This window comes from Lontra canadensis, unplaced genomic scaffold (assembly GCF_010015895.1).
Source record: "Lontra canadensis isolate GAN:19392208 unplaced genomic scaffold, GSC_riverotter_1.0 scaffold25, whole genome shotgun sequence".
Classification (NCBI taxonomy): Eukaryota; Metazoa; Chordata; class Mammalia; order Carnivora; family Mustelidae; genus Lontra; species Lontra canadensis.
The window spans coordinates 16,490,511-16,502,740 of NW_022631019.1; the positions used below are offsets into that span (position 1 = coordinate 16,490,511).

At 53.4% G+C, this 12,230-nt stretch overlaps 1 protein-coding gene across 1 annotated transcript in view; it reads right to left on the bottom strand.

Moving 5' to 3' along the window:
- Positions 1 to 4,762: 4,762 nt before the first annotated feature.
- LUZP1 (leucine zipper protein 1) overlaps positions 4,763 to 12,230 on the bottom strand; it is a 49,413-nt gene continuing 41,945 nt past the window's right edge. The window contains 3 exon segments of the mRNA XM_032863710.1: positions 4,763 to 4,981; positions 6,474 to 7,097; positions 7,099 to 9,662. Of these exon segments, the coding sequence (XP_032719601.1) occupies positions 4,826 to 4,981; positions 6,474 to 7,097; positions 7,099 to 9,543 (3,225 nt within the window). The 5' untranslated portion in view covers positions 9,544 to 9,662 and the 3' untranslated portion in view covers positions 4,763 to 4,825.

The following is a 12,230-nucleotide window of genomic DNA, read 5'->3' on the forward strand; positions in this document are numbered from 1 at the left end:
ACTCTGAATTTTTAAAATAAAACAGGGCACAGAGTTTGGATCTTTGAGAGACCATTCCGGCTTTACTCCCCAGGTTCCCTCCACGGGTCTGTGCTAACTTTCCACTCTCGTCCAACACACTGGCATAGAAGTTTTAGGACGTGTTACGCAAGGAGATCCAGGGTTTAGGTGACTTAGCTATCATTGTCCGTCCCCTGTCGCTGCTGTTAGCAGAGACCACAGCAGGCGCTGAGGAAAGATTCCATTTCCTTGCCTTTTTAGCTTCTTTGCGGCCCCTTCCTCCCTCCTTCAGAGCACATCACTGCAGCTCTGCTTCGCTTGTTCCACAGTCCTGTCTCCCTCGTACAAGGATACCTGATTTCACTTAAGGCCCACCCAGATCATCTCCGCATTGCAAAATCCTTACTCATGTCTGCGAAGTCCCTTTTGTCCTACAAGGGAACAGTAACTGTTCCTTCTCGAGGGCTCCTAACACTGTTACTACAAACGCGCGTACGTTATCCGTTTGCTTTTACTTGTGTCCGTCAGTTCTTCCTTATACTTAGCCTAAATGAGGTTTATTCTTAGTAGGATTTGAGGGTGGTTACACGGGTGGGTTAACGATAGGATAAAGATGGGGCTAAAGGGGGCTTCCCCTCGTCTTCGAGTGACAGCGGCAGAGGAATCTGTACTCCAGGACCGGGGCGAGTGGTGGAAAGTGTACGGACTTGGACCTACGACCTGTGTTTAAAACAAGGCACAGCTCTGCCACTCATACTGTTACCTCAGGTGGGTGGTCCAGTGTTAGGTGCTTTAAAACCTTTGTTTTTTAAATAAATGGCATAGGCACCTTGAGACAGAGGACCGTCAAGCCTAAAACTAAGAATCCCAGCAGCTGTTGGCTATGTGTCAGGCCATTACGTGGGTGCTAGGCGCGTCCTCTTCCAAGCCCCAGCATGTCGCCTGTCCTTGCAGCATCACTGATTAGTTTTATCAAATACAGTGAGCTACACCAGCTGTGCCAATGCCCAGACAACAGCTGCACTCAGGTGACGACAAAAATGGCACCAGGGACTCACACACGAGCACATGGAAACTAGGGAGCTTTATTGGTTACATATTGTGCCGCAGAGCCAACAGCAGAGCCAGCAGCCAGCATTCGAGCCCGAGGATACGTGCAGACAGGCAGCTTCCACTATACACATGCACCCAAGGCGCCCTGAGTCCCTGCTCATGGCTTCGTCCTGGTTTCCAGCAACAGGGTCCGGCCTCCTTGGTCCCAGGCTTGGAGCAGGAATGTAGAAGCTGGTGCATCTAGACTCCAAGGGGCAGGGCTGAGGCCAGAGCGCCTGCCGGAACGAGCAGAGGGACTCGTGGACTGAGAGACGGGGCCCCCCCCCCCCCCGCAGAGGGGTCTCTGATGCATCGACAGTTTTGTGAGGGCTACTCGCCCAGCCCTCCCAATCTTTAAAATACAAAAAAATAGACTTTATTCTCTTAAAAATACATTCCTTTCAGTACATGTTCTGAGCTGTGAAGCAGCAGGAAAATAGGGCCCCTTTCCTATGATCTTGGCTGTGAGGCTTCGAGGAGAACCCTGGGCCCCACCGGGGGTTGTCAAAAGATAATCCCTAAAAGCAGCTCTTCCCAAGCACTCCTGTCAGAGTAACAACAAATCCCACATCCACAGAGGCTCTGGGTCCCTGTTCCTTACGGGGCAGGGGTAGCACTTGCCACTGACCCACCACACGTAGAGCACTAATGCTGCCCCAGGATCCCAGGTCCTAGACAACAGAGGAGGGGGAGGATTTATGCGCGGACTTGCCGGTGACGGAGGCCGGAGTGGCGGGCCCCGCTGCAGATCCCCTTTAGCCCGCGCTGGCTCACGGTCAGGCTAAAGCAGAAACAGCCATGGCTTCCTCACCTGCCACCCCTACAGCTTCCTCAGGTGGTGTTAGTGCCAGAGTGGTGAGAGCTCGGCCTCCGGCGTCCAGCCACCTCGCATACTTTCTCTAACCGCACAGCTCTGAGCACAGGCGCCCCGGGACCCCTCCCGCAGCCAGCCGCCGGCCGGCGAGAGCTGCAGTTAGAGGCGCGCTGCGGCGGCGGCTTGTCCTGCAAGTGGGCCTGTCGGCCGGGACAGCAGGGATGTTCGGTTGACCGGACAGCTATTTAATTACTGGGTCTCCCCTATTTGGTGAAAGTTTCCTCCAGGACCCCTGACCGTGAGGTCCAGATGGTCACACACAGGTTGGTTTTCCGAAAGGGGCCTTCGAACTTTGGAATTTGAGAGCCAGCCTTGCCAGCCACTTGAAACCCAGAGGAACCGAGCCTCCAGCCTTCGTTTGCTATTATAAATGGTATCGTCTGCAATGCTGAGGACACTTAAAAATAAAATCTATTTCATAACGGTTCTAGAAAGTATGCAGAGTAAGGAAACACAATATTTATCCTGAAATAATCGTTACAATCAAACCCTATTGCACTCAGATTTTTAAGACAGCAGCCCCCAGCAAGAGGGCAGCACGGCTGTCCCTCTTCCACAGAGCACTCTGGGGAGTGGCCGGTGCTGATGCTGCTGCAATGTGGAAAGATCCAGACTTTGGCACCAGGAGCTACAGCACCAGAATCCAGGGCTCCAACGCCCAAAGACGAGAATTATTGGCGACATCTCTGTAGGCATGGCTTGGCACCCTTTTGTTTCCACCAGCAGAGAAAGGCCGCAGAATTCGTTTCCTGTAACCTCCGCTGACCACCGCAGAGGCCCGTCTCCTTTGGACTCTCAAGGTTGCCAGCCAGTGAAGAGAATAACGGCAGGGAGGCTGCAGGTGAGAGGTTGCAACCTCGGGTAAGCTAGTTTCTAGCCAGTGACCCAGGAGCAGCAGCAGGAAGAGGTTCTAAAAAGAGCATCTTGAACTGAGCGTGTGAGGCAGCACAGTGGAGGGAGAAGCTACACGGCAGTGCCCTTCGGCTGGCAACTCCAGAAAACGGAAGTCGGCACACAACTTTCCTGCCTCCGAAAGGAAGCTAGGTGTGCCCCGCGCCGTCGCCAGGGTCACCAGGGTTGCCAGGTCTGATGGCAGACACGGGCGTGATGAGCGCTGGTTCCCACCGAGTACAGGCTGGGAAGACGCTCGCAAAGCCAGCAACACGAGATGGCCGACGGGGGTCCCGAAAGCCAGGGAGCGCTGGGAGCCGCGTAGGCACAGAAGCCATCTGATCCCATCTGATCCAGACCTCCGCTCACAGACCAGAAGAACGAGGCCAGCGGAGCTTCGCGGAGTCCATCCGCATGATGCTAAAACGCGGAATAAAACGCGGAAAGAACAAGGCCCACGAAAACGTGGCAGGAGAGAAGACACCTTCCCTGAACCCATCTGGATCTACCTTCCAGAAGCAGAGTGAGCCCCACGGGACAGTGTAAACAGAATCATCTCAGAATGCCAGACTTAGGACCCTTAGAGACCATTTCAGAGATTTCATTTTACAGATAAGGAAACTGAGGCCCCAAGAGGACAGTGACTTGCCCAAAATCACACAGCAACACAGTACAAAGCCATGAAGAAAACTCAGCTTTCCTGACTCCTAGCTATGCTCTTTCCCTAGGAACAGTGTCTGCATCATTACAAGCAGCCTTCGAAAAGGGATCCCTTCGAACTGAGCGTTACACAAAAAGCCGTGCCAAGAATATATGGTTCTTTGTAACTGCCGCCCCCCCCCACGCCCCCGTGACTGGTATAAGAAAACTAGTCAATTGTTCATTTGTGTGGCCTCCTCAAAGCTTTGCTGCATTTTGCACTGCACAAACCTGGGGCCCTCGATAGGCATTAGTATGACCTGTCCTCCAGTGAAGTCCTAATGAGTTTGCAGAAGCCAAGGGCCCGCGCTTCTGCAGGAATGCCTCGGCCTGGTAAAGTGCAACACCTCCTCCCCGGGGCGCGAAGGAAGAGGAACGAGTCCATGCCGCTCATGGAAATATTGCTTTGTGGAGTGACGGGAGACGCTTCTCCCTGCCCACGTTCCCCCTTGCTGGGCACATCTAGAAGGCAGAGTACGCTGGGTCAGGCCCAGTTTAGTTCCGGAATATTCTGAAGGGTGGAAATGACGGAGTTGGCCTGAAGTCTCCAGCCGCGGGAGAGGGGCGGGCAGTGCCAGCAGCATTATTGGTGCCCAGGAAAGGAGATGCGTGAGGCTCGTGCGCTTCCAGGTGCCTTTGGAAGGGGAGCAGAGAGCCGGGGGAGGGGGAGGGATGACATCATTCCGATAGGTGGGTACCCGTGTGTTCCACCCCGGGGGGGCCGAGTCCGAGAAGCGTCAGCCTGAAGGTTGCTCCCACAGTCCCTTAGAGGCAGCACAGGCCTCTTCTGCCGTCCAAGTCTGAGGAACGCCGAAGGGGAGAGGAGCGGGTGTCCCCCCGCCCATGGAGCCGACGGCTGCGGAGTCTCAGCGGGTACTCGGGCCCCGAGAGCAGACAAGGAGTGAACGGGGTGCGGTGAGGAGACTGAGAAACTAGCCGCGCTGAAGGGGCGCCCTCTGCCCCACGGAGGAGCGGGGAAGGGCCTTCGGCCGCTGTTGCGTGGTGAGGATACGAGGGCTTTCTATAGCTTTCCCCATCTGGGGGCCAGCGGGGCCTACGCGACCTGGGGACAGGGACGAGGAGAGAGGACTCATGCATCGGGGAAGGCTGGGCCTGCGCGACACAGGTCCGGCTTGTAGTTTCGGAGCCCCTCCGGCCAGCTAGCAGAACGACCTGAGCCACAGCCGGGCCTGGCGTCCCTCGGAGGGCAGGAAGGCAGGAGGGTGGAGAAGCGGGAGCCCAGGGGACAGCAGACCTCACCCAGCCGGCTCAGTTGTCCTCGGCGCAGGGCCGGGCTGGCCGTAAGCGCTCCTCGGCCCGGGCTCGCCCCGACTCTGACGGCCCCGGCTTCGCAGGCAGCTCACACCGCTCCAGGGGGTTGTGCGGTCGCCTGTGGACACCGGGTGTGCAGCCGTCTCCGTCCTCCTGTGCCAAAAAGGACAGAAGTGAGCTGTGGAGGACAACAGCAAGTGACAAGACACGCTCATTCCCTACCCCAGGGGTCCTCTCCAGCCCGGCAGAGTGTAGACAGGCCACAGTTGCTTGGAAACGAGGAGAGACCACCCCCAGGCTGCTGGGGCTTGTCGGGTAGGACAGGGCCTGGGATCGGGGCACGGGGCCAGCCCCAGAAGCAGGGGCCCGGCACTCCTTGCGTTCTGCATGTGCAGGCTGCGTGCTTCTGGGGGTGAGCCATTTCCCTGCTTGGGGAGCAAGGAAGTACACTGGAAAGGAAGCCAGGCCAGGCTCCTCCTACTTCCCACCTATAAACTACCAAAAAGCCAGGGCCCTTCCCTTTCAGGTCCTGTACATATCCCTCATCCTCGCTCAGACAGCCAAAGCTTCGGGGACCTAAACACACCGCCCCCGCCTCCCCTTCACTCCTCTTGTACCAAAATTCTGCCTTTTCAATGTTCTCATTGGTCCTTCGAGCAAATGCAGATCGAAGAACTCAAGTATGAGTGAGCAAGTTTCAAGCTGGCGGGGTAGAAAGTGCGTGATTCAGAAACAGGAATCTTCGAGTCACATCTTAGCTCTTCCAGTAGTTCACTCAGGCGGCCTTAGGCGAGGCACTTTGGGTCTCTGACCCTCCATTTCTAGATCTAAAAAACGGGGCTAATACCTGCCCACAGAGCTCCTGGAGAGACGGAGACGGTGGGGAAGTGCGCCGGCAGACGCCGAGTGCCCTGTGAGGACTCACGGGGCATTTCGAGTTAACGCGCCATCACGTGCCTTCTAAAAAGGAAACAACATCTGCGTCCAAAACGTCCTGCATCCTCGCAGGCTCCGCATCAAGACACTCGCAGAGGCCGCCCCTGTGCTGCCCTGGCGCTCCGACCTCGCATGAGGAGGCGGTTGTGATTTCTCGCTCCTGGAATGAGCCTACTCTATCAGCCCTGCCCTCAAGACGAGGATACGATGACTTAGACGAGTGTCTGGGGCAAAAGAGAGCGACCCGTGGGCACAAGGCGTGTCAGCGGGGCCCGGGAAAAGCCCTCGCTCTCGTGCCCCGCGTGCCAGCAGCCGGCCGAGCTCTGCTGGGGAGACCCTCTCCCCGGCTCTCCTCTCGGGCTGCGGCTTCCTGGGCTTCTAGGTGCTGCTCTGTGGGGCTTTAAGGGGAGTTCCTTTGGCTACTCTGGCAAACCCAGGGGATGGAGGCCAGATCTCTTCCTTTTGTGTGGCCTTCATATACAGAAGAGACAAACTGGGAAAGGGGTTTGGGAAACTCAAGCTGCTCCCTGCCGAAATACCACCTTCAACGTACTTCCTCCTCCTTCAAGGCCAGACCCACCCGATTCTCAGCAGTTCTCTGAGCAACCCAGCTCTCCCCGGTACTTCCCAGCCCCATAATCCTGAGTCACACTGGCCAGAGAAAAGGAAAGTGCAAGGAGGGGAGGGAGGGGGAAGGCGGGGGGCTCACCGCGCCTGCCGCGTGGTTCCAGGCTGCCCCGGCGGCGGCATCTCCCACCCGATTCCGACGACTGAGCACCTCGGACACGGTGAGGCTACTCTGGGTCCTTCTGGAGGCGAGCTCGGGGGCGTCCCCTGAATTTCCTGCCCTTTGAGTGCCCTGCTCCCAGACGTACGACCTGGGCTGTCCGAGGTCCGAGCAGTCCGTGGCGGCCCTCTGGGTGTAGGCATTGGCAGCTTCCGCGTTTCTCCCTACTCGGGCTGGGGAGTCCTCTGAGGAGTTCAAGTCCCGCCTGCTCTTCCAGGCGTTGCGCAGCGTGACGTGTCTGGCGTCCGCAGAGCCCACTTCGGAAGGGGCGCTATGGCTTTTCCACCTGATCGTCTCCGCTGGGGGTGCGTGGCTGTTTCTCTCCGAGGGATCCGACGGCCTGATTATAATGCTGCTCCGAGACACCACGGTTTCCAGCCTGTTCTTCGGGGGCCCATCTGCCGTCCCTTCAGCTTCCGTGAACTGCAGGGCGATGTCATGTTTGTGAATGGAGAGCTCGAAGGGGGAGCTGACGTGGTTGCTGACCGCCGTGAGCTCTGCCGGCCCAACCTGGATGTTGCTGGTGGACGTGTGCCTCTCCCGGGGGGGCCTCGCCCGGGCTGGATCGAGGGCTGCTGCCGTCAGAGGGGTAAATAGTGATGCTGCTCGTCACCTTGTTGGGGCCTGGTTTGGAGGTGGATTTCTGCTTCTCCGTGGCGGCCTCGGTTCCAGATCCTCCCATAATTTTTTTCACATCCTTATCAATGATGACGGGTTTGATGATGGCTCTGGACCGCAAGGCCTCTCTGGGGCTGAAGGGCCGTTGGCTTTTGACCCCAGCACCATTGGCATCTGGGAACTCGACGGCATTGCTGGAGGCTCTGACAGCCTTCCCAGATTCATTTTCTGTCCCGACATCTTTATCATTCTCAAACAGGGAGGTTCTAAGTCCTCCTCGCGATTTGGCTTTTTCCCTCGAGCTGGGCTGGTGTTTGGGCTCCGGCTCCGGAGTGATGGTTGTGTTTACCAACTTGGCAGTAACCAGAGAGGCCGCATCCCCATCATCATCGGAGTCCGCCTTCTCTCGGCCACCGGATTTGAGGACTCGGCACCTCAGGGCCTCGTGCTGACTGCTGTCTTCCATCGCAACGGCTACGGGTTGATCGATGCCTTCTTTATTTGGGGTTGAAAAGCTCTGAAGGATGCTCTCTTGGCTTCTGGAGCTATAGGGATATTTTGATAAGAGTGGAGGCTTAGAATGTGGGAAACTGCTATCAGCCTCTGGGCCACCGGCAGCCTTTTTGCCCTTGCAGAGCCCTTCTGAGGAAGATCTCCGAGACGAGGCCAGGGATCCAATCCCCTTAGGACTGCCGCAGTCTGCAGCCTGATTTAACGGACTTCCGTTGCCGGGTACATGCCCCCTCTTGCCAAAGGGGGCCTCCGCGGAGGTGTCAGAAGCCTTGTCACCTCGACCCGGTACGTCACTGGGAACAGACCCATGGGTGGGATGGTCACTAAACGTTCGTGTTGTCTTCTCCACTTTTCCCTTCGACCCACTCTCCGCTGCTGGCTTGGGAGCGCCCTTCCAAACCTTGCTGTGCTCCTGCGCCGCGGGCGGGTAGCGGCTCAGCACCGACGGCTGCTCCCTGGCCTTCCTGCCTTCACTCTGAGAAGAGCCTGACGCGTATCGCTCTTCTGTCCTCCTCGTTTCCTGAGCCCCACAGTCCGCAGCCGCCCCCGCGCCGGAAGCTTTGGCGGCCCTCCTGTTGGCGAAACTAGGAGAGGAGACCTGCCTGTTGCCCAGAGAATAGTTGTCGCTGTTGAGAGCAAACTCCCTGTTGCGATGCCTCTCCCGCTTGTGCTGAGGGGACAGTTCCCGGGCCGTGTGCTTGGACACAGGTGCCTCAGTCCCGTGGCCTCTCAACTTAGTCCTCTCGCGCCTGCCTTTGCCAGACAGGAAAGCCTCGTCCCCTTCCACCTCCCCGTTCTCTACCTCTTTCTGTTTCTTGATTTGTAGCTTTATCTCCTCCAGCTGGCTGGCCAAGAGTTTGTTCTTATTTTGTTCACTTAGGTAATTATCCTGAAGATCATTATTTCTGGCCCTCATTTTCTTAAGCTCTTCTTCCAAAAATTCAAAATGTTTGATCTGTGTCTTAAGTTTCTCAATCTCTTGGTTAAGGTCTTTCACTTTGTTGTCTTCCTGATTTCGGTTCTTCTCGTTTTCGGATTTGTTTCTGGTTTCGTTCTCTACCTGCTTCAGATAGTCCAGAGCGCCCTTCCTCCTTGATTCTTTGCACGGCAGCGTGGAGCAGATCCCGTCCTCAATCCGCAGGTCGTTCCTTTCCAGAAGATTAGAAGCGTTCCTGGTATAATCTCGGTTCATTTTTTTGTTCTGCTCCAGTTTCTGCGTGAGCTCTCTGATCAGCTTCTCGTTTTCCTTCTCCTTTTCATTCAAGTATTTTCTCTCACTCACAAAGCTCAGAGTCAACGACTTCAGCTTTTCTAACTCTGACACTAAACTCTGCTCCGTTTTATCCAGGCGGTCCTCGGAACATTCCAGTTCTTTCACTTTGACCCTGAGCATTTCCAGCTCGGAGGAGATCTTCTTGGTCACGTTCCTCTCCTCATTCAGACTCAGACAGAGCTGGGTGCAGTCGTTCTTGCTCCTGCCGAAGGCCTCCTCCAGCTTCTCCAGCTCGGCCATTCGTTTCTGAAGCCGCTCGATCTCAGACTTCAGCTCCCGGGTGAGGTTTTCTTCCTCTTCCAGCTTCTCCTTCATCAGCCGACACAGGTCCTCCGCTCTCTTGATTTCCTCATCTTTGCCCTCGATTCTCAGCACTCGCTGGCGCAGCACTTCGATCTCCGCCAGCATGCTGGAGTTGCTGCCTTCCGCCTGAATCACCTTGTCCTGGAGGTCCAGGAGCTCATCCTCTGCTTTCTGGAGGTTTTTTGTGGCTTCCTCCAGCTCATCGAGACGGCGGCCTAGACTCTGTAGCTTAAACCGCAGGTGGCGGCTGGAGGCGGTGTCCTTGCAGCTTGTAAGTTCCGCCATGCCTGCCGCCAGGGGCTGCGCGCTCCGAGAGGCATCCAGTTCCACTCGAGGGGACGAGAAATGGTTACCTTTCTCTCGGTGTCCACAGCCTTCTTTGGCAGCTGAAGACCATTATCAGTCTACAGAAGGAAAAGCAGAAAGCATGTCAGGCAGCAGATCGAACATCTGTACTTCAGCCCCCCGTTGTTTTAATTCTTGTACCTAGAACATAGCAGGTGCTCAAATGTGCTGAATGAATTTTAATAATCCTGCAGGAATGACTACTACTGAGTGATTATCTAGTTTAATCCTAATGAAGAATGTTACCCGTGGCCGCATGGCAAAAATACAGAGGGATGCCTTATTTCTCATCTTTACCGTGTGCCACCTACATAATCCCAGGACTGTCCTTACGTTTCTGCAAATCACTAAGTAAACAGCTTCAGTTTTACTGAGTTGTAAAATGGGCATAATGATCCTTACCATATCTCTCCCCATTACTGTTCCGAGATAATGTGTAGAAACCTCTTGGTAATAAAGCAGTAAATAATCGTAAGATTATCAAGAACTATGACAGCTTCAGGGAACAAATAGATTAGTGAATGGGGCGCCTGGGAGGCTCAGTGGGTTAAGCCTCTGCCTTTGGCTCGGGTCATGATCTCAGAGATCAAGCCCCGCATCGGGGTCTCTGCTCTGCAGGGAGCCTGCTTCCCCCTCTCTCTCTGCCTGCCTCTCTGCCTACTTGTGATCTCTCTGTCAAATAAATAAAATCTTAAAAAAGAAAAAATAGATTAGTGAAAAAGAAAATCACTTCACTGACATTAGGGAGATAATAGGACCTAGGCTCTGGGAGGGGGAGAAAGAAAGGGTTGTATCCCTAGAGAATTTATAATTTGGGGCGTGCCTTCACTTGAGTTCTGAGTTCAAATTTAGACTGCCTTGAGTGGTCTGGTGTCAACTTGTCCTTGCTGACAATCTAACCTAAAATGCTCTCAGCCTGGTAAAATCCCTGGGAAACCTACCAGAGGTAAAAAGAAATACTCTGGAGAGATACACTCTCTACCCAGGTCACACAAGAGTTCCACAGATAAAGTCCTGCTGAACCCTGGGTTTACAAGTCTAAATTACAAAGACGGGCACCTGGGTGGCTCAGTCAGTTAATCATCTGCCTTTGGCTCAGGTCATGATCCCAGGGACTCTGGGTCCTGGGATCAAGCCTAGCATCACATTCCCTGCTCAGTGAGGAGCCTGCTTCTCCCTCTCTCTCTGCACCCCACTTATGCTCTCGCTCTCTCTCTCTCTAGTGCTTTCTCTCAAATAAACATCTTTTAAAAACCCACAAAAAAACATAAGGACCGCTCTTCTACTATGACTGAACATTGTTGGTATATATTTATACCAATAAGAACAAAAGTTCGTAAGATAGAGACCCTAAATTAAGTATATTCCAGTGTTTACAGTAAAAAGAAAAAAAAAATAGAAGGAATCCAAACCAGATTAGAAAGAGATGGCATTAACTAAGATCAGAAGATTTTAAAATTAACCAAAAAGAATCACTAGAAATGGAAAGAAAAATGGCAAATTCAATGCAAATCAAGAGAGTACAGTGGTTGAGAAGAGATACAAGATTACAAAGGGCAGCATAAACTTAAAAAGATTTTGTGAAAGAAAGTCTCATGTGGAACCTGGGTGGCTCAGTTGGTTAAGCACCTGACTCTTGATTTCAGCTCAGGTCTTGATCTCAGCTTCATGAGTTCAAGCCCCCTATTCGGCTCCATGCTGGGCATTAAGCCTACTTGAAGAAGAAAGGAAGGAAAGACAAGAAAGGAAGGTTAATAGGTGGGGAATAAAATAAAGATGTCTAAAAATGAGGAAGTTTTTAATGTGCGACCCAAAAGGAAGGAATAGAGAGAATTAAGGTGATGTAATATTTGAAGAACTACCAGTATTTTCAAGAGTTGATGAAAGATAGGAAGCCGGGGCGCCTGGGTGGCTCAGTGGGTTAAAGCCTCTGCCTTCAGCTCGGGTCATGGTCTCAGGGTCCTGGGATCGAGCCCCGCGTCGGGTTCTCTGTTCAGCGGGGAGCCTGCCTCTCTGCCTACTTGTGCTTTGTCTGTCAAATAAATAAATAAAATCTTTAAAATAAAAAAAAAAAAAAGAAGGAAGCCTTACATTTAAGAAGTAAAGTCCCAACCAAGCAGGGTAGTAAAGTTAAATCTGCACCTAGACACGTAAGTAAGGATACAGCAGGATACCACCAAGAGAAGAGAAGTAACAAAAAGGAAAATAATCGTAACCTAGAAGAAAATACCCAGGGAAAGTATGAAAGAAGATACAATTAGAAACCCTTTCAGAACCAAAAAAAAAAAAAAAAAAAAAGGGAAAATAAAAACCTAAGTGTTTATTATTAATAGACCTTCACTGAAAAAGCTATTTATGGATGTACTTCAGAGTATAAAAACTGGGGCACCTGGGCGGCTCAGTCAATTAAGTGTCATGTCGGACTCTTTATTTTGGCTCAGGTCGTGGGATCAAGCCCCACTTTGGGTGCCATGCTCCAACGGGGAGTCTGCTTCTCCCTCTCTCTCAGCCCCTCCCCCTGCTCTTGGACATGTCCTCTCAAAAAAAAATCTAAAAAAAAAAAGTGAATATAGAAATTGATCACTTAAGGCAGGCATGATATGCAAGAAGGAATGGAAAGCCAAGAG